Source organism: Mustelus asterias, chromosome 28, assembly GCF_964213995.1.
Source record: "Mustelus asterias chromosome 28, sMusAst1.hap1.1, whole genome shotgun sequence".
NCBI classification, from domain to species: domain Eukaryota; kingdom Metazoa; phylum Chordata; class Chondrichthyes; order Carcharhiniformes; family Triakidae; genus Mustelus; species Mustelus asterias.
In genome coordinates, this window is record NC_135828.1 from 12522447 (window position 1) to 12545161 (window position 22715).

Genomic DNA, 22715 nt, shown 5'->3' on the forward strand with positions numbered 1-22715 from the left:
TCATCTCTCCTCCCTTCAGATCTTCCTTAAACCCTTCCTCTTTCATGAAGCTACCAGTTATCCCTCCTATTATTTAGATCAGCACTTTTCTTTTGTTTGTTTTATGTTCTGTGACATTTTTCTAGTGTGAAAGGCGCTACATAAACACAGGTACTTGTCATTCTTGCATCACTTTGAATTTTCTTTTTTAAAGCAGTGGATCGAAACAAATGTTTTCACTTTAGAATTTGAACTTATGCAAATTTGTATGTAATTGGGTTAATTGTGCATGTGAACTAATTACAGTCTTAATACAATTGCTAATAGCTATAAGATGGCAAGACCAGTTAAAAGGAATTATCCTACAACCTTGCTTATCTGTGATTTCACTGTTGATACAAAAATTTGCACAATTTACACCTGGGCCGAGAAGTTAGCTGGCAGGGTTAGCACTGCTACCTCACAGCGCCAGAGACCTAGGTTCGATTCCCAGCTTGGGTCACTGTCTGTGTGGAGTTTGCACGTTCTCCCCATGTCTGCGCGGGTTTCCTCCAGGTGCTCCGTTTTCCTCCCACAATCTGAAAAATGTGCTGTTTAGGTGGATTGGCCATGCTAAATTCTCCCTCAGTGTACCCGAACAGACGCCAGAGTATGGCAACTAGGGGATTTTCACAGCAACTTCATTGCAATGTTATTGTAAGCCTACTTGTGACTAATAAATAAACTTTAACTTTGGTTCAGAAGATCAGTGGAAATTAGGGACTGGGAATCAATATGCATCAGGAGGGCAGAGGATTAATTTGACTGAGTTGAATATTTAATACTCTGTCCATAATCAAAGCAATAGTCAGGCAACTTATGCTGTGTAATATAATCAAAACAACATGTTTATACATACATATTACTGGACAGAAAAACTCTTGATCACAAGGCGTTGTTTCATTGTTATGAAACAGCAGGCAGCTGGTATAAGTTGATTTGGAAAATAAACTATTATATTGGAAGACCAGCAGAAGTTGAGCTTCACCATAACCCTCAATTATATTAATTTGCTATTTTGTCCCTGTGAGATCCCCCCCCCCGCCCCATTATTATGGATGTTTGATGCTCCATTATACCTGGTGTAATGTGCAACAATTTTCAGTCAATCCAGCTGAAAGCCTAAACTTGAATGTGATGACCATTGGGTAATTTTGTATCTCCAACAGAGCTTTGTTACTGGCTTTTCAAAAGTTTGGGCGGTTGCATGAGCCACGCATTCATTTTAAAGCTCTTCCCTCATGTATTAGGCACAAGTCCAAAGCTTCGTGGATATAAATTGCATTGTATGACTGTCATCCTAATTATAATAGGACTTTTTATAACATGGAACCAATACCAGTGATTCATAAAGAGCTACAGGGGCAATGTTGTGCTTCTGTAGATGTCTGCCTTACCCACCTCCCTCTCCACCTTCAAAAGATTGCTCCTAAACCAATTCTGCAACTGTGTCATTACCACCTGACAATTTCTCCTCCACTTTTTGCTCAGTTTAATCTTCATAAGGTAGCTTGGCCTGTTAGTTGCCTAGCTTCTCTCATGCAGCCGTGTTATTGAGGCAGAAGGAATGCCATAGAGACTTATTATTGCCAAATTTGCTACTCTGAAGAATTATCGTCATCATAAATGAACTGCAAAACCCTAACTGATTAAAAATATCCTCACTGCATTCTGAAGTAAGTTCTTTGAGGTTTAATTTACTTACATTCCTTGTCGACACTAATATTTTATCATATGCTTGGCTGCTAAGTTACTTCAAAAACATTATGGATTTCTAATGAATAAGATGCACTCTTTGATTTGAGGTTTCAAAGAGTGGGATTCTTCTCCCCCTCCCCCCCCCCCCCCCCCCCCCCCCCCTTGAAGTGTGGCAGGGGGAGGCAGCCCACTGTTGGCCGGCGGCAGGATATTCTGGTCCCACTGAGTCCACCCCATGCTGCTGGAAAACCCGTGGCAGGGGCGTGCGGTCGGCAGGACTGGAAGGTCCCGTGAGAAAATCTGACCCAACCTTTTAAAAACACACGGATTTTTAGTTTGAATGAATTATACTACATTTCTCAATGCAGCTTTAGATAAAAATATGTTTTTGATTTTATTTTTGTGGGATGGGTCTGCAGATAGCTTTTATCTTGCTATGAAAAAATAAACTTGTTATTTCAACAAGTCATTTGCAGTTTAAAAAATGATTCTGTTTTGATTTGGGGAAGAGACACAGTGGATGAACAACATTGCAAGCTCTTGATTTTAAACAACTAAACTCATGCTGTGAGGTTTTGCCAACAATATAAACAGGTGGGTTCCAGGACACCAGAAACCTGTGCCAAATCACAGGACTGCTTTGTGATATTTTATGATGTACATAATGCAGGAGAACCTCTTTACAATCTCTTTGATATCTACACACAGCGAATTGTAAATAGTCTCATTAATTATGGGTTGCATTTTATATGCCCCAGCCAGCCATGGTTTTGGTGGGGGCCTGTGTGCCCACCTCACCACCTTTCCACCTACCCCCAAGCTCACCCCCATAATACAGGGGGCTGGAGCACTGAACTCAGCAGCTTCCCCTCCATATTTAAATAGACGATCAAGGGCCAATTATGCCAAGACTCTTGAACCTGATCATATGTTGCCCACACCATACAACATGCAACGCGGGCTGTCGGGTAGGAGTGGGCAGTCCAGTTTTTTAAATAAAGGGTGGGTGGGAAGGGGGGTTCCATCTTGGGGGCTGCCCTTTGCCAAACCAGACAGCCCCCCATCCCCCCTTTCTTCCTAAACTGCCTGCAGACTTAAACTCACCTTCCCGACCCACCTGTTTTCAGGGATCCATTAGGCCTTCCTCCTCCTGCAGTCTGAGGAGTGGTAACTGCTGGGACTGATGGAACTACCAGCCAATCAGATTGGCCAACAACTCCTAAGGATGGGATTGGCTCCCGTGGAAGGGTAGAAGTCCTTTGTCTAGCCTGCTTCAGCACGCTGTAGGGTGAGCCAGTATGAAGGCTCCACACCTACTTTACTTCCGAGCTGTCTGCTCTCCCCTCCTCTCACGCCCTCACAGAATCTTAGTGCAGAAGGAGGCCATTCGGCCCATCGGGTCTGCACCAACTACAATCCTACCCAGGCCCTATTCTCACAACCCCATGTATTTACCCTGCTAGTTCCCCTGACACTAAGGGGCAATTTAGTGTGGCTAATCCACCTAACCCGCACATCTTTGGACTGTGGGAGGAAACCGGAGCACCCGGAGGAAACCCCACGCAGACACGGGGAGAAGGTGGAAACTCCACACAGACAGTGACCCAAGCCAGGAATCAAACCCGGGTCCTTGGCACTGTGAGGCAGCAGTGCTAACCACTGTGCCACCGTCCTGCCCCTGTAATATTCAACCCAGTATCTCAATTTGTTCAAGAACTATATCGGGGAGTGCAGTATATCAAAGACATAATGGAGGGGAGGTACGCTTAGTTTTTTTGAAAAAAAAAGGATTTGCATTTATAAAGCACCTGAGGATTGCCCCAACATCTTTGACAATCAATGAAATACCGTTGAAGTGTGGTCAGTGTTGTAATTTAGGCAATTATCTCTAAAAGTCAGGGATGAGAATAACCTTGGTCTTCTCTACAACCAGCATTAATTAATTTGTGAGAGATGATCTAGAAGGGAACATCAGCTGAGGAATGAGGGTTGTATAATGCTCTCCAGGTTACGTGAAATCTGTCAAAATTCATCCAACTGAAGCAAGTGAGCTTTATTGATTGGCAACCATTGAATTTGAACTTATTTTCTCGATAAATATGTGGTCCCCAGCTGCTAAAGCTAAAGACTGCTTTCATTTTCTCCTATTTTCCAGAAGAGCTCATTCTGCATTTTACTGTACAGACATTTCTTAACATGATTTGCTGCCTCTTGTTAATAAATGTGCTGTAAGATAATGTGCGTGGGCAGTCAGTCTCCTTATGTTTGTGACAACAACTTGACATGTCTGTCTCCAGATCCCACCGCTCTCCTTTATCCCCAGAGTTTTGCAGTTTCTCTATTACAGTTTACTTTTGATTTTTGTTTAATTGCAAACATTAGTGCACATGTGATTAAATTTGAGCTGGCAACTGTTTTAATTATCATCGGATCAATGTAGAACCTTTTAAAAACAGAACACTTTGAGGCTTCACACAGATTTTTCCATGTTGGAATCGCATGCTTGAATAAGTGAAAGTCCTCCTCCACCCTGTGATATGCCAAGATTTTGTTTTATAATCTAATAATCAAAAATATCTAGTGGTGATAATACCATGGGTGTTATAATATGTTCATACCATTACATTTTTTTTCTGCCTCTGCCCCTATTTTTTCCACCACTGGTAAAACTTCAATCCGCTCGCCGTACCTTTATTGTCTTGAGATTCGTGTTCTGAAACATTCTTGAGGTTATTCCAACTAATTAAGAATATTGTGCCCAATAATTTCATCTGTGCCCCTGTCTTTGCCAATTGCTCCATGCCCTGAGGAGTTGATTTAAAGTCTCTGATCCTTGCTCTCACAACTTTGCACCTGTGCCTCTGCAATTTCTGAAAACCAAACATATCCACATGAGCTCTCTGCTTGTTTGGCTCTTGTATGCCTCATCCCATACTTGCACTCTTCACTCCTATCCTCGATGATGCTATTGTAGTTATGCTTCTATCCGCAAACTCCCTACCTTTTCACTTGACATCCTGTTTTTAGAAACCTCCTGAAAAAAATCCTCATTTACCTTATTTTTGGTTCCACCTGCAACTTCTTTCCCTCTTTTTTCCTTCTGGAATCTGCTGTTTTCATTCTGCTTTGAGACATTTTTTTGATAATGGGTGCTACAACAATTTAAGCTGTATACGATGATGGTTGATTGTAAAACTTGCCCAAGATCCTTTACAGATTAACTTGCAAACATGGATCCCATTTGTTTTAGAGCCATGACTGAAGGTTATCCAGCGTATTTACAGAAAGTTCCCCAAGCTGTAATTTATTTTGCTCTTATAGATGTAAAGGATGCTGTAGTTTGCAGTATTGGCACTTTTGCCAGAAGGTAAATGTTTGCCCATATCACTAATTTTTAAAACTCAGTTTTATTAAAATTTTAAAGGTGCATTTTTAAAAAACACATATATACTAAAGCTTTATGCAAGTTGCTCAAAATAACATTATACTATAGGAAAACAATTAAATTTAAAGAGCTTGTTTGATATTCACTAATCCCTTTTTTAAAAAAGGAACTAGCTTTTACAAAGAATTATCCAGAATTTCAAAATCTTTGTTCCTGATTTTTTTAAAAAACTAATATTTAAGTAAAGTTGTTGCCAACATCAAGCACAGCAAAGTGGTGGAGCTAAACTAATGTGTGGATGAAGCTGTGGGCTAATGACTGTATCCCTGTTGATGTTACCTCTGCTTTGTCATACTGTTCAGCTCAGTAATTGCTCCAAACAATTAAGTGATATAATCAGCACTTCTGTTTAAGCAAACAAATATTGTAAATTATAGCAGTGGGGAATGGAGCTAAAGGAGGATTGTCAGGTTGCCAACAACCAGTGGTTTCAGCAGTGATGGTTGAAGAAACCACAGTTTTTCTGGGCCCCCTGTTCTGATGAACTATTTAATATGAAACCAAATAAAAAGCTCTCTTGTATATGATCTAGAAAGGAGCTGTCTTGAAATATTTTTCCTGTTTATAAGCTAAATCAATAAATTCATTGTATTATGATACTTCTCCATCAGAGACAGTACACATGCATAGTTTTGATTTAACTCCATTATTGAATTAGAATGCATTGTTTCACATTGGGCTAAGCCAATAGTTAAGACCGTTAACTGTTATCCATGGTGGTACAGTGATTAGCATGGCTGCCTCACAGCGCCAGGGACCCGGGTTGGATTCCGGCCTCGGGTCACTGTCTGTGTGGAGTTTGCACATTCTCCCCATGTCTGCGTGGGTTTCCCCCGGATGCTCCAGTTTCCTCCCACAGTTCAAAGATGTGCGGGTTAGGTTGATTGGCCATGCTAAATTGCCCCTTCGTGACAGGGAGATTAGCAGGGTAATTATGTGGGGTTACGGGGATAGGGCCTGGGTGGAATTGTGGTCGGTGCAGACTTGATGGGCCAAATGGCCTCCTTCTGCACTGTAGGGATTCTATGCTTAGGCTATCAAATATGATGATTATACTTGAGTCAATAGACTGAAGAAATTGTAATGTGATTACTTAGTATTTTAAGTGATTTAGACTTCTTCTCTGCTTCTAGGCTTTGAACTTGGATTTGCAATGGCTAACCCTAATGCTTTGGTCTGTTGGGAGGCTCAATTTGGTGACTTCAACAATACTGCACAGTGCATTTTGGATCAATTCATAAGCTCAGGCCAAGCAAAGTGGGTCAGGAACAATGGAGTTGTGCTGCTCCTGCCCCATGGAATGGAGGGAATGGTAAGACCAGTTTTATTTGTGCCTGCAAAGATGTACAGAGAACTTCAGTCAGATTAGTTAGTTTTCCAGGCTCCAGGGGAGAGAGAGAAAGCAGTGAGATGCCGAAGCAGGAGACGTTACCCCCAGCACGGTAGTCTGATGGATGCAGCAATGCTGGATTCTCACTTTGTTGAGTGCCACCGACCTCCCCATCAGCAGAGGGTTGGTCCTCAGCGGCTAGCTGAATGGCTCACTCCTCAAAGTCCATGAGAACCTTCTGGCCTGGCATCTTCCTCCACTCATTTGGGATCTCTCCCTTTTGGTGTGCCAGCCTGCCCTGCATGACGATTGATGGAGAGAGTGTAAGCAGGATGCGTGAGGCTACCTGACGTGAGTAGGACCAAGGAGGTGATATGGATATGGCCCGCTTGGGAGATGAAGGTGGGAGAGTTAGTGATGGTATGCCTTGAGTTGGCATCAAGTGAGATCCCTGTAGATGTGTGATGGGTCTGCAAGTTGTGAGTGATGAGAAGAATGATTTACCCTGACAGAACGGAGATCATTCATCCTCTTCTGCAGGGTTTATGGCACTGACCTCTGCTGCCAGTGCTTCTCATGCTGGATTTGTTACCTTGGCTGCAGGTCTCTGCCCAGATTGTGGGTACAATACATTGCAGCAAGTCTTCACTCTGTCCAGCAGACATTTGAGGGAGGTGTCCATAAACTTAGGTACAGAATATTTCCTGGATCTGGCAGCCATGACTTCCCAGGAGCCTCCAAAGTGTGCTAGCAGTGTGTAGGGGGCGTCCTTTAAATATGGCACCTGGATCATTGAAGCATTGAGGTGATGGCAGGGTGGGAAATCAAAGGACACCAGCTAGCGATATAGTGTGGAACCCGTGCCTGTAAATTCTTTTCACCAAGTGTAAAGAAATCGCCACTGCTGTCGGTGGGCGAAACGCCGCTTTCCCCAATCTGACTTTGCCAATTTCGGAGAGAGTACCACCCTTAATTTTGAAACAAAAGTATTGGACTTTCATGTAAAGCAAGCAGAGGTTTGGCCTTTGAAGTTTTTTTTCCCCCCAGTTGATTCTTTATTGCGTTTCAAGCAAGTAATGTCTAATTTTTACGATGATCTATTGGATTCACCAAAATGTAACATTTTATAATGCATATCCAGGGAGCTGCCCCGATCTCCCACTATACTGTGTACACTGTTCACTAAGTTGATCATTCTCTACACCCTAGCTATGACTACTACATTCTGCACTCTCTCGTTTCCTTCTCCATGAACAGTATGCTCTGTCTGTATCGCGCACAAGAAACAATACTTTTCACTGTATGCTAATACATGTGACAATAATAAATCAAATCAAATGGAAGATCTGTCACACCCTAACCCCCCCCCATCCTTGCAGTTGCCAGCCTGGGCGATCACTGCCCCAACCAGTCAACCCTACCCCCCTACAGAGCTTCCCCCGCCCCCGAGCATTGCTAGGGTGCAAAGCTGGAACAGCCCCATGGGCGCTGCCCCACTCTGCTCCTGACCACCCGAGGGCTTCAATGGCCTCTGGTTCCACCAGCGAGGCCAACACACTTGATTTCTGCTGGTGGGGGCCTCGGGTAAATGAGCCCAGATGAAAGCCCTTTTCTGGGCACGAGGCCGATTTCGCCGGCAAAAACAGGGCCAGCAAGATCACGAGATGATGGAAACCGGGCACGAACCCAATCTTACCAGCTCGCCATGCCAGTTGACCAGCGTGGCGAGCCTGTAAGATCGTGTCCAATATGTCCCAAGGGATTTCACAGGAGCAATGTGAAACAAAACATGACATTGAGCCATGAAATAATAAATTAGCACATATAACTAAAATCTTGGTCAACGAGCTATATTTTAAGGATTGTCTTAAAGGAGGAAAGTGAACTAAGGGGACAGAGAGGTGTAGGGAGGTTATCCCAGAGATTAGGGCCTGGGCAATAGTGGGCAAGGCCACCAGCGGATACTCAAGGCCAGAATTAGAGAAAGGCAGATATCTTGGAGGATTTTGGGTCTGGAGATTGGAGGTAGAGGGACAGGGTCATGGAGGGATTTAGAAACATAGAACAGTACAGCACAGAACAGGCCCTTCGGCCCACGATGTTGTGCCGAGCTTTATCTGAAACCAAGATCAAGCTATCCCACTCCCTATCATCCTGGTGTGCTCCATGTGCCTATCCAATAACCGCTTAAATGTTCCTAAAGTGTCTGACTCCACTATCGCTGCAGGCAGTCCATTCCGCACCCCAACCACTCTCTGCGTAAAGAACCTACCTCTGATATCCTTCCTATATCTCCCACCACGAACCCTATAGTTATGCCCCCTTGTAATAGCTCCATCCACCCGAGGAAATAGTCTTTGAACGTTCACTCTATCTATCTCCTTCATCATTTTATAAACCTCTATTAAGTCTCCCCTCAGCCTCCTCCGCTCCAGAGAGAACAGCCCTAGCTCCCACAACCTTTCCTCATAAGACCTACCCTCCAAACCAGGCAGCATCCTGGTAAATCTCCTCTGCACTCTTTCCAGTGTTTCCACATCCTTCTTATAGTGAGGTGACCAGAACTGCACAGAATATTCCAAATGTGGTCTCACCAAGGTCCTGTACAGTTGCAGCATAACCACACGGCTCTTAAACTCCAACCCCCTGTTAATAAAAGCTAACACACTATAGGCCTCCTTCACAGCTCTATCCACTTGAGTGGCAACCTTTAGAGATCTGTGGATATGGACCCCAAGATCTCTCTGTTCCTCCACAGTCTTCAGAACCCTACCTTTGACCCTGTAATCCACATTTAAATTAGTCCTACCAAAATGAATCACCTCACATTTATCAGGGTTAAACTCCATTTGCCATTTTTCAGCCCAGCTTTGCATCCTATCTATGTCTCTTTGCAGCCTACAACAGCCCTCCACCTCATCCACTACTCCACCAATCTTGGTGTCATCAGCAAATTTACTGATCCACCCTTCAGCCCCCTCCTCTAAGTCATTAATAAAAATCACAAAGAGCAGAGGACCAAGCACTGATCCCTGTGGCACTCCGCTAGCAACCTGCCTCCAGTCCGAACATTTTCCATCCACCACCACCCTCTGTCTTCGATCAGATAGCCAGTTACCTATCCAATCTGCCAACTTTCCCTCTATCCCACACCTCCTCACTTTCATCATAAGCCGACCTTATCAAACGCCTTACTAAAATCCATGTATATGACATCAACTGTCCTACCTTCATCAACACACTTAGTTACCTCCTCAAAAAATTCAATCAAATTTGTGAGGCATGACTTGCCCTTCACGAATCCGTGCTGACTATCCCGGATTAATCCGCATCTTTCTAAATGGTCGTAAATCCCATCCCTAAGGACCTTTTCCATCAATTTACCAGCCACCGAAGTAAGACTAACCGGTCTATAATTACCAGGGTCATTTCTATTCCCTTTCTAAACAGAGGAACAACATTCGCCACTCTCCAGTCCTCTGGCACTATCCCCGTGGACAGTGAGGACCCAAAGATCAAAGCCAAAGGCTCTGCAATCTCATCCCTTGCCTCCCAAAGAATCCTAGGATACATTTCATCAGGCCCAGGGGACTTATCGACCTTCAATTTATTCAAAACTGCCAGTACATCCTCCCTCCGAACATCTATTTCCTCCAGCCTATTAGCCTGTAACACCTTCTCTTCCTCAAAAACATGGCCCCTCTCCTTGGTGAACACTGAAGGAAAGTATTCATTCATCACCTCGCCTATCTCTACTGACTCCATACACAAGTTCCCACTACTGTCCTTGACCGGCCCTAACCTCACCCTGGTCATTCTTTTATTCCTCACATAAGAGTAAAAAGCCTTGGGGTTTTCCTTGATCTGACCCGCCAAGGACTTCTCGTGTCCCCTCCTAGCTCTCCTAAGCCCCTTTTTCAGCTCATTCCTTGCTAACTTGTAACCCTCAATTGAGCCATCTGAACCTTGTTTCCTCATCCCTACATAAGCTTCCCTCTTCCTTTTCACAAGACATTCCACCTCTTTCGTGAACCATGGTTCCCTCATTCGGCCATTTCCTCCCTGCCTGACAGGGACATACCTATCAAGGACACCCAGTATTTGTTCCTTGAAAAAGTTCCACTTTTCATTAGTGCCCTTCCCTGACAGTTTCTGTTCCCATCTTATGCCCCCTAATTCCTGCCTAATCGCATCATAATTACCTCTTCCCCCAATTGTAAACCTTGCCCTGCCGTACGACCCTATCCCTCTCCATTGCAATAACAAAAGACACCGAATTGTGGTCACTATCTCCAAAGTGCTCTCCCACAACCAAATCTAACACTTGGCCCGGTTCATTTCTCAGTACCAAATCCAATGTGGCCTCACCTCTTGTCGGCCTATCCACATATTGTGTCAGGAAACCCTCCTGCACACACTGCACAAAAACTGCCCATCCGAACTATTTGACCTACAAAGGTTCCAATCACTATTTGGAAAGTTAAAGTCCCCCATGACAACTACCCTGTGACCCCCACACATATCCATAATCTGCTTAGCAATTTCTTCCTCCACATCTCTATTACTATTTGGGGCCTATAGTAAACTCCTAACAACGTGACCGCTCCTTTCCTATTTCTAACTTCAGCCCATATTACCTCAGTGTGCATATCCCCCTCGAAGTGCCTTTCCGCAGCCGTTAGACTATCCTTGATTAACAATGCCACTCCTCCACCTCTTTTACCAGCTTCCCTACACTTACTGAAACATCTATGCCCCGGAACGTCCAACAACCATTCCTGTCCTTGTTCTACTCACGTCTCCGTAATGGCTACAACATTGTAGTCCCAACTACCAATCCACGCCCCAAGTTCATTTACTTTGTTCCGGATGCTCCTTGCTTTGAAGTAGACGCACTTCAACCCACCTTCCTGTCTACCGGTATCCACCCTTGACCTTGATACCTTCCCCAATACCTCACCACCCTCAACACTGACTTCTGGACTACAACTCCTTTTCCCACTCCCCAGACAAATTAGTTTAAACCCCCCTGAAGAGCTGTAGCAAATTTCCCTCCCAGGATATTGGTGCCCCTCTCGTTCAGGTGCACCCCGTCCTGTTTGTACAGGTCCCACCTTCCCCAGAATGTGTTCCAATTATCCATGTATCTGAAACCATCCCTGCAACCACATATTTAACTGCACTCTCTCCCTGTTCCTCAACTCGCTATCACGTGGCACCGGTAACGTACCAGAGATGACCACATGTTTTGTCTTGGCTCTCAGCTTCCAGCCCAGCTCCCGAAATTCCTGTTTTAAATCCCCGTCCCTTCTCTTACCTATGTCGTTGGTACCAATGTGTACCACGACTTGTGACTGTTTTCCCTCCCCCTTAAGAATCCGGAAGACACGGTCCGAGACGTCACGGACCCTGGCATCTGGTAGGCAACATACCATCCGTGAGTCTCTTTTGCTGCCACAGAACCTCCTATCTATCCCTCTAACTAACGAGTCCCCAATAACTATTGCCCTCCCGCTCTGCCCCTTACCCTCCCGAGCCACAGAGATGGACACAGTGCTGGAGATCCTCTCACTGCGGCTCACCACTGGTATGTCGTCCCCCTCAACCGTATCCAAAGCGGAATACTTGTTGCTAAGGGGAACGACCACAGGGGATCCCTGCACCGACTGCTTCCTCCCAGCCCCTCTCACCGTCACCCATCCATTTTCAAAGTATATCATTGTTTAAAATTTGGGGGAAAAAGGATGAGAATTTTAAAATCAAGGCAAAAAATACTTTTGTTGAATCAAAATTAATTTAAGTTTACTCATACTTTAAACATCAATTTTATTCAGTTCTTAAAAACAATCTCAATAGTCCACTGCTTGTATTCATTAATTTTCAGAAATGCGTTTGTGCATTCTTCAAAATTCACCACATTATCTTCTATGTTAGTATTATTACTGTATGGAGAGTAAACTGCATGTTGGTCTTTCAATTAATCATTTAGGATAAGGATAGTTTGCTTAAGATAGATTAGACTTGAGATAATTATCTTGATATCTGAGCTCCGCATTAATGAAAAACCAAACAATTAATGAACAAAATTACTGAACAGATTGATGAGGCAAATTTTCCCTGCCATACTGATTAGAAAATTTTAAACAATGATATACTTTGAAATGCAATGAACAATTTTAAATTGATGACATCTTTTTCCTTTTGATGATTACTTTTGGTCTTACTGTATCCTCGGACCTCAATCTTTCATGCTTAAAAAAAATGTATCTTCCCAGCCACCTTTAGCTCGTTATAAAACCCAACTCAGTACATTGAGTCCACACAGACCCTCCAAAACAGCACTCTACCTAGGCCCGATCCCCGTAACCCTGCACATTGATCATGGCCAATCCAACTAAGTTGCCCATCTTTGGACTGTGGGGGGGAACCGGTGCACCCCGAGGAAATCCACACAGACAAAAGGGAGAACGTGCAAACTCCACACAGTCACCCAAGGCTGGGATCAAACCCACGTCCCCGGTGCTGTGAAGCAGCAGAGCTGCCCACTGTGTCTTCGTGCTGCCCTAATTTGTTATTGCTATGATTAATGCTCCTCTGAATATCTATCCTCTTCATTCTAAGCTTCAAATATGTTGGCCGCGATTCTCCCATCCCGCTGCGCTAATCTTTTAGCATGGCGGGCCTGGTGAATCCTGCGGCAGCTAATTTGCGGGTTTTGCATGAGGGTTTGCGCTTTGCTTGCGTCTCCCAGCGCTGGATTTCCAGCGGCGTATGCTCAGTGCTTGAAATCGGCAAGGAGACGCACAGACCATTTAAATGGTCATTTCAATATTATTTGAATGTGATTAGCGGGTCAGCTGGCTTCAAGAACAGATATCCACTCCATCTGACGAAGGAGCTGTGCTCCGAAAGCTTATGGTATTTGCTACCAAATAAACCTGTTGGACTTTAACCTGGTGTTGTGAGACTTCTTACTGTGCTTACCCCAGTCCAACGCCGGCATCTCCACATCGTTCTCCCACCCCGCCAGAGTGTTTCACTTTCGGGGAGCGAGCAGCTCAACCCCTTTGGAGTGAAGGGCGTGCAATCAGGGCCCCCTGAGAGGGTCAGGCAGTAGGGGGTGATACCCCCATGGGCATTGGCACCCTGGCAGTGCTATCCTATGTCCCCTGGCACAAAGTGCCAATGCCCAGGGGGCACCTTGGCACTACTCATTGGGCATAGGGCTATGCCAAGAGGGTGGGGCCTAACGGGCGATCGGTGGGGGTGGGGGTCCCACTGCCATGCTGTAGTCAGCACTGCAGGGGGTGGGATTCGGGGCTGGGCCCAGGGGACAGCATCGGGCCGTGGCGGGGTGGAGAGCCGGCGTTGCAGTGCTGGCCAGCAAATCGGGAGATCGTCAGTATGGGGCCATCGTGCATGTGCTGATCTCGGCACTGACAGATCGACGCATGCGCAGTGGCCCACTCAGCATGCTGATTTCCGCCTCTCCAGCGGGAATAGGCCCTGCCCCCTGAAATGTAATGATATTCACGCTGGTGGCCTCTGCAGTGCACAGAGTGTAGGAGATTCTTCTCTGAACTCCCACTGAAAAAACCAGCATGGATTACTCCAGTTTTCATGCAATTTCGACACTTAAGAATTTTTTTGGGAGAACTCTACCCCATGGGCCTGATTTTACCAAAACTTTGCGCCCGTTTTCGGGTGCGAAATCGGGGTAAAGTTGGGTGTCGGGCCTGTACCACGATCTGCACCCGATTCCGAGCAGATCGTGGCTTTACCGACACCTGATCGGGCCCGCGCCCGAATCGGGCAGTCCGACGATTTAAATGCATTAGTATGCATTTAAATCGACTTAATGAACCGCGCATCCAACTCTACCACCAAATCCTACTTTACCGTCTTCTGGCCCGATCCGGATCCGCGCTTTTAACGACCTGGTAAATAAGTCTGAAGTCGTCGCTGCTGCTTCTGAAGAGCGGGGTCAGCGACTGCAACGGCTCCCTGACCCAGGTCGTCCTCTGGTCGGGGGTAGGGGGGTCCGCCGCCACTCTGCGGGTGATCCCTCCTCCCCACCGGAGGAACAAATCCCTCCTGCCGCAGTGGACGTGCGGCCATGCCATCCCACAAAACCTTCAGGATGAAGCGATTCCTCGCGAAGAAGTTGAAGCAGAACCGGCCGATTCCACAGTGGATCCACATGAAAACCGGCTACAAGATCAGTACAAGTCCAAGAGAAGACACTGGAGAAGGACCAAGCTGGGCCTGTAAAGGGATACACCATCACTGGTACACTACCAGCCACAGCCATCTCTCCTGCTCTCTTGCCCCTGCAGGGAAGAGTAATCTGTGGCTTGTAGCATACCAGTGATGGTGTATCCCTTTACAGGCTCAGCTTGGTCCTTCTCCAGTGTCTCCTCTTGGACTTGTACTGATCTTGTAGCCGGGTTTCATGCGGATCCACTGTGGAATCGGCCGGTTCTGCTTCAACTTATTAGCGAGGAATCGCTTCATCCTGAAGGTTTTGTCCACTCCGGCAGGAGGGATTCGTTCCTCCGGTGGGGAGGAGGGATCGCCCGCAGAGTGGCGGCGGATCCCCCTGCCCCCTCCCTCCCCACTGATCGGCCGCAGACTGGCAGCAGAACCCCCCCTCCCGACCAGAGAGTGATCTGGGTCCCCCCCCTCGCGGACCAGAGGATGATTGTCAGAGAGCCGCTTTCTGCTTTTTTTTTTCTTTGACGCATGGATGCGCTCTGTCAGATTTTTTTCGAACTGCGCATGCGCGTTTCAGAACTCCGATCGGTCTGCCAGCGCTAAGCCCCACCCACAGCACGAATTGGACCGGAGCCAGCAAAACGCGTATGGGCGCGCTGCAGAGGATTCCAGGCGCGGATCTATTTGATGCCCAGATTCAGCACTTAGTCTCAAAATGGTAAAATCAGGCCCATTATCTTGCACAATATTCCTCCTCTCTAGAGCTCCAAGAATGTTGAAAACACGACCCATTGTAAAGTCTGCTGCTCAAACCTACTTTCTCCCAGTTCCTGCTAAAATCCTCATCTCTGTTTCCTTCTCTAACATTCAGTCATTTGCAACCCAAGCCTGGCATTATTTTATCGTTACTTTGAGTTGCCTCATCTTTTATGCTTATTTTACAACTGTGGTCATGCTCTGCATTGGCGATCAGCTGTTAAGCTGACATTCAAGAACATTTCTGCTTTTTGTTCTTTCAGAATAACTGAAGGAAGAATAACCCAGTCTCACATTGCAGGGAGTGTTTCATTTAGATCTGTTATGAGGCCAATCTTTTGGAGTTATAACTGGACTTATCTCTGACAGTCTCGACTGCAGTAAGAACCCAAAAAAAATCATTCAAGCCTGTAACTGAATTGCTCCCCAGAAATTTAGCTCATTACAAGACTAATTAGATATTCCACACAGTGTCCATTTAACATGTGATATAACTGATTCAAACCTGTAGTTTTCCCCATGACAACTGCATCTCAATGGTTCCATCTTTCATACATACCCATGATAATAGAATGAGGTGCAGTTCTGAAATTGTACCTAGCGCAGGAGCATTGGGGAAGGCACAATACACTAGAGTTTTGAGCTTGTATGCAATAAAGCAGAGATATGCCAAATATAATGCCTCACAAGTTTCCAATCTCATCTAATCATTGGATTACTCTCCACACAGGGAGGGAGAGTTATCCCAATACTAGTCTTCTCATACTTCCTCGTGACTAGCTGCCCATCAGCTCACTCATAAATCATAGAATCCCTACAGTGCAGGAGGAGGCCATTTGACCCATCGAGTCTGCACACCGACCAGAGAACCATCAAAAAACACTTGCGTTCTTACATAGCATCTTATCCTGTCCTCATGATGTCCCAGGGTGCCAATGAATTACATTGAAATATAATTAACAGTCCTTAAGAAGGTGGACATTGATGAGGAGAAAGCAAAATCATATAGAAAGAGTCTACTGCTTTAATGAACAGTTTTCACATGTAGGATCTGGCGTGTTTGTTAAGTGTGGTATGATCATAGCTCTAAGGTTAATTTCAACTCCAAGGTCGGCACAACAAAAGTCAAACTTCTGAACTTTCTGGGAGCCAGTGTTCAAATGGACAAGATTCTACATCCTCATCTCATACGCCATTGGCAAAATTATTTTGAGGTCTTATTTAACTCGTATGAATGGTCCTGCTGAAGGTCTCATTGGATGAAGTGAGGCAATTGCCAAGGGTTTATAGGAAATAATAGCAGAGGAGGAGGCCAGTCAGCCCATCAGGTGTCGGAGATTCATTTTTCAGTCCTTGACAGTAACCAGTAAATCGTGGTTCTACTAATGGATAACCATGCACACTGCATGTTTTAGAAGCTTTCTGCTCCTCCTCCCCCTCGCCCCCCCAACTCCTCTACTCCTGCAGCCTGTCACTTTTAACCTATGCCTCCTGGTGACTGACTTCTCTGCTTTTAGTAGTTCCATAACTACTTTGTCAAGACACCCTCATTGTTTTATGTACTTCAATTAAATCTTCCCTCAGCCTCCTCTAACTCAAAGTTAGAAACCCCAGATATCCAAACTTGAAGGTAGACAGAGTTTTTAAAATGCAGTAAAAGGAAAATGTGGTAATATGAAGCTTATGGGTTCGGTAAGAAGCTTTGCAGGCAAGAATGGTTACAAAAAGCATTGGAAAATATTTCTGCTTTTGAGGAAGGTCAGAGGCTTGGATAAAAACTGCAGTGTTTTAAAAAATGGGGCCAGAGGAAAAGCAAAGGGTTCTCCCTCGTGAAATTGAATGCTTCTGTCAATCAAAGCCTTCAAAGAGATCTGGGGCTTCCGAAATCAACCCAGGGCAATTTCTAATGTAGAATGATGTGCTGCTGTGATTTGGAAGGCTGCCAGGTGTTCAGGGGGAGTGTGGATTTTAATGAGACCAGGCCTTCAACAGAAGTTTTACAGAACAGACAATAATAAAGATTTTTTTTTTAAACCAGAAAGGTGCACCATCCTAAGAGTGATTTGCACATTTTCCAGAGCAATAAGGGGAGATTCAGCCACAAGAGCCGCATCCCAAGGAAGACCTTCGAAGTCAACCCCCCAATTTAATTAGTGAGAGCTATCAAAATAAATAATTGAATTGTGCATGAATTTCATTGACTAATTTATCAAGATTTTTACAAACAGGGATGCAGACAAACCAGGGGTAGCTTATTTTCAGCTCGACTTTTAAAAAGCAGGAGCAATAAGTAGCTGCTTGTCAGAGATTTTGTTTCCACTAAAGGTTTAAACCTACTTTTAAAATCCTGACTATCAATCATTAATGTGCCTACAGTTGCACTTCTTTTTCCTCTAATTTACTGAGCTGAGTAGTGCTTCTTACTTATGTAAGAGATAATTAATATTAAAGCTTCATCCATCTTGTGATTAGGGCCTTGTAATTAATATTGCAAATGTATAAGCTGAAATTGCAAAGATAAACCTTAGCCTTAATTAAGCTAAAGTGGGCACCAGTTTAGGCAACAGTATTTACTGTAGTATTACAAAGCGAATATAAATGAGAGTCGTTGCAAACATAATTTGAAAAGTGGTTTTATTGGACAATGTAGTATTAATATCTTTACTAAATTAGTGCTTTTAAGCTATATAGCTGAAAATATTTTCTGCAATTTGGTTTTTGTTAACAACCAAACTATGGAAGCACAACCTTTAGATAAGTAACAACCTAGTGGAACTATATCAGTTTAACACAATTGCCACAGATTCCACTGTATACATCCTTCAGTCAACAATGAATACTTCAACTTAAGTACCAGGTTATAAGGCCCTGGTGCCTCTCAGTAGTGCAGATGGACACTAAACATCCCAGTGCACTATGTGAAGAAGGGGATGAGTCCTCCGAGTGTCACAGCTAACATTCCACACTCAGCCATCAGAAAAAAACTTAATTGTTTAGCCAGATAAGTTTTGTTTGTAATGTCGGGCTGTGTAAATTGGTTTCTGTGCTTACCGTCATTAAATCAGTGATTTTCTATTCATTTGTGAACTTTGAGCATTGCTGGCAAGACCAGCATTTATTGTTCATCTCTAGTTAACCTTTTTGAACTGCTGCCATTCATGTGGTGTAGGTACACCCACAGTGCTGTTAGGGAGGGAGTTCCAGGATATAGTGACAGTGTAAGAAAAGCAGTACTGCTCCAAGTCAGAATATTATTTGGCTTGGAGGGGAATTGGTAACTGCTTGTGTTCCCACGAAGGAGCTTCAACAGCACCTTTCAAACCTGCAACATCCTTTGACGACACCTTCCAAACCTGCGACCTCAGCAGATGCATGGAAACACCACCACTTTGAAGTTCCCCATCAAGCCTCATTCTGACATGTATCACCATTCCTTCACTGTCGCTGGGTCAAAATCCAAGAACTTCACCACATGGACTGCAGTGATTCAAGAAGGGAGCTCACCACCACCTTTCTAAAGGCAAATAGGGATGACCAATAAATGCTGGCCTGGCCATCGACACCCACATCCTATGAATGAATAAAAAATAAAACTTGCTGGCCCTGTCCTTCTAAGCATTAGATGTTGCAGGCTTGTTGAAGTAGCTTTGACGAGTTGCTGCAGTGTATATTTGTAGTTGGTGTACACTGCAATCACTGTATGCTGGTAATGGAAGGAGTAAATGTTTAAGATGGTAGATTGGGTGCGATCAAGCAGGCAGTTTTGAAAATAATTTGCGGTTACTTTGCCAAGTTGTATCATAATTCTTTAAGTAGCAATTTTCTCATCAACTATGGTATCTATCTGACCGCCACTGTTTCTAAGGTTCAATTTTGTTACAGCACCCAATGCCACTTTAAATGCTGGTGAATCCAAGAGGACTAATGATATCTATTTTAAAAAAAGGTTTTGAGGGTTGGATGTTCTAACAAAATCTTGAAGTTCAGATAATATCTAAACTAAGCAAAGTTCCTTGTCTTCTGGTAGCCTTGTTTTGGAAAATTGTGATTTGATGTTCAAGGGTATTGAATCTGTTCAATTCTGCCACCTGTTCTGAGAATTTATGGCACTAAGTATTCAGGCTATTTCATCCCATTTCAGAATGTGCCAGTTTCCCATTTATACCAATTACTTAATTGGCCTTTTATAATTTAGGGTCCGGAGCACTCTTCAGGCAGACCCGAACGATTCCTACAGATGTGCAATGAAGATTCGGACGTATATCCTGTGAGTTTAAATATCAGTCCATTATTCTGTGTAACCACAAAAGACACGTAATGGTAAAATAGCATCCATATAAAATAAAACATTCAGAATAAAGTGATAATGCAGAAAACTGACAGCATTAATTGGTAACCAGCTTTGATGCACCTTCATTGCATGTATAAAATACAGGTAGAATTTTTTTAATTGAAAGGTTTAAAGTGATATTTGCCTTGCTGCTTGTAAATAAATATAAAAGGACATGAACTGAATCAAACATTATCCTATGTGTACTCTGAAATCCCTTGTACAGTTTTTATTTTTATACTGATCTCAAATCCCATTTACAATCAATTCTTTTGCATCAAGTACACAGAAATCTCATGTCACCGGTTTTGTGTCAACCCAGCATTATGTGAATGCTTGAACTGCAGAAATTGCACACCTTCCCTTTTTTAAAGGGGTAATGTAAAGAGATAAGATGATTTCAATCCTTAACCCTGACTAAAATACGAAACATTTTGCTTTGCATCTCGCACCTATGTGAGAATTAACAAAACAATGGAAGAGTTCTGATGAAAAGTCATTCAAAGGTTAACAGTTTCTCTATCCAATGTTACCACTTGACCAGCTTTTATTTCAGATTTTCAGCACCCACAGTATTTTGCTTTTTAGTGAAGGAAGGCGTGTAGATTCAAGTAACAGGAAATTTGAGTCACCAGCTTTGTGATTCATTGTTGGAAATAAATTGAGATAGAACATAGAACATAGAAAGCCACAGCACAAACAGGCCCTTCGGCCCACAAGTTGCGCCGATCACATCCCCACCTCTAGGCCTATCTATAGCCCTCAATCCCATTAAATCCCATGTACTCATCCAGAAGTCTCTTAAAAGACCCCAACGAGTTTGCCTCCACCACCACCGACGTCAGCCGATTCCACTCACCCACCACCCTCTGAGTGAAAAACTTACCCCTGACATCTCCTCTGTACCTACCCCCCAGCACCTTAAACCTGTGTCCTCTCGTAGCAACCATTTCAGCCCTTGGAAATAGCCTCTGAGAGTCTACCCTATCCAGACCTCTCAACATCTTGTAAACCTCTATCAGGTCACCTCTCATCCTTCGTCTCTCCAGGGAGAAGAGACCAAGCTCCCTCAACCTATCCTCATAAGGCATGCCCCCCAATCCAGGCAACATCCTTGTAAATCTCCTCTGCACCCTTTCAATGGCTTCAACATCTTTCCTGTAATGAGGTGACCAGAACTGCGCGCAGTACTCCAAGTGGGGTCTAACCAGGGTCCTATAAAGCTGCAGCATTATCTCCCGACTCCTAAACTCAATCCCTCGATTAATGAAGGCCAGATGTTCTGTATTTGGGAGGAGTTGGGATTGACCTTATCTAACTCAACAAGCTGCAAGTTGAGCTTGTAAATCAGAATTGAGTTGGTGATGGTCATGTAGAAGTCTACAGGCTCAACTTTTCCACCAAGGGATGGGTGCTAATTCATGGAGCAACCTGCAAAGGAGGAAATCAATTAATTTCCCTTTTAGATTCTCCTCCTCCAGGCCCCATGCCCTAAAAGGGCATTGACGACCATGGATTTCCCCGGATTGATCCATGATTATGCCTGGTCAGCCATTTGCCTTCTGCAGTATGGCTGACCAGGAAACTCTCCCACTCTTGCCAACTGCTGCCGGGGCTTTGGAAGGATTTACAGGTTGATAATCAATCTGTTTGGTTACATTGTAGCTGCTCTGGCTATCAAGTCCTGAAATAGGACTTGAACTTGCTTCTAACTTAGAGGTAAGGACACTACCACTGCACCACAAGACCTCCGCCCTTTTAGATACTGTCCCAAATTTTTAATTTTAGCTTAAAATTGATGCTGACATATCACAGTTAAACGAATTCAGATGCTAAACCACTTTTCATTTGTACCAATACAATCTGAAGTTGGAATTCATTCAACAAAAGGTATATCTCCAAAACTTTGTGTACTGTCCACTAAATTAGGCAGCATATATTGTCCTTTTAAATCTAAATTAAATTGATTTGGGCAAGTGTGAGTTGTTACAATTCAGATTTTCGATGCTTATTGCTGTTTTAAAGTACCGAACATTTGCACAAAATCAAATTGCTGAAGGAAAATTAAGGAAGGTTACTGGGTTTATGCCTTTTACTTTAATGCGTTATTTGGTTAACCAATACATTGAAGCATTGAACTGTGCTATGTTCAATTAAACTCATTAAAAAGCTGTTGGCAAGCACCTATTATAAACCATAGCAACAGATAACCCTTGCAGATTGCACCTTTGTTTCGAAACCAGATTAATGAGCTACAAAGCTTGTATAGAGCACAGATGCAGTACTGTGCTGCATTACACAAATCTTTTTATTGGCAACATCAGTATTTTACCCAAACGCTCCCTAGATGGATAAAATTTTTTAGTTTGATTTGCTTCTGGTGTCGTAACATTTGTGTGTCAAGGTTATAGCAAGATTGTACCATTTAATTGTACGGTGGCACAGTGGTTAGCACTGCTGCCTCAGTGCCAGGGACCCAGGTTCGATTCCCAGTTTGGGTCACTGTCTGTGCAGAGTCTGCATAATTCTCCCCGTATCTGTGTGGGTTTCCTCTGGGTGCTCCGGTTCCTGCCCCCTCACAGTCCAAAGGGCGTGCTGATTAGGTGCATTGGCCGTGCTAAATTCTCCTTCAATGTACCTGCACAGGCGCCGGAGTGTGGCAACTAGGATTTTTACAGTAACTTCATTGCAGTGTTAATGTAAGCCGACTTGTGACTAATTAAATAAAAATTATGTTTTTGAACAAATGAATAATAAATTTCAAAAGGCAATTTTTGAACAAAAATGCCAGCTTAAATAGAATGACTTGGTTACAGTCAGTCTCCTGCTTTTTAATTCAGTAAGAATAAATTCTGATTATCCTGTTCAAGTTTTGGTTGAGGATTTAAAGTATAATCTCACAGAGAGCTCTGTGTAAGCTATTA

The 22715-nt window shown here is 44.0% G+C and overlaps 1 protein-coding gene across 3 annotated transcripts in view; it reads left to right on the plus strand.

The window, feature by feature from the left end:
• LOC144480245 (2-oxoglutarate dehydrogenase-like, mitochondrial) overlaps window positions 1-22715 on the plus strand; it is a 93809-nt gene that overhangs the window by 56333 nt on the left and 14761 nt on the right. For all 3 annotated transcript variants that reach the window (XM_078199512.1, XM_078199514.1, XM_078199513.1), the window contains exons 17-18: window positions 6295-6473; window positions 19657-19728. In XM_078199512.1, coding sequence (XP_078055638.1) covers window positions 6295-6473; window positions 19657-19728 — 251 coding nt within the window. The remainder of the gene's footprint in view (window positions 1-6294; window positions 6474-19656; window positions 19729-22715) is intronic.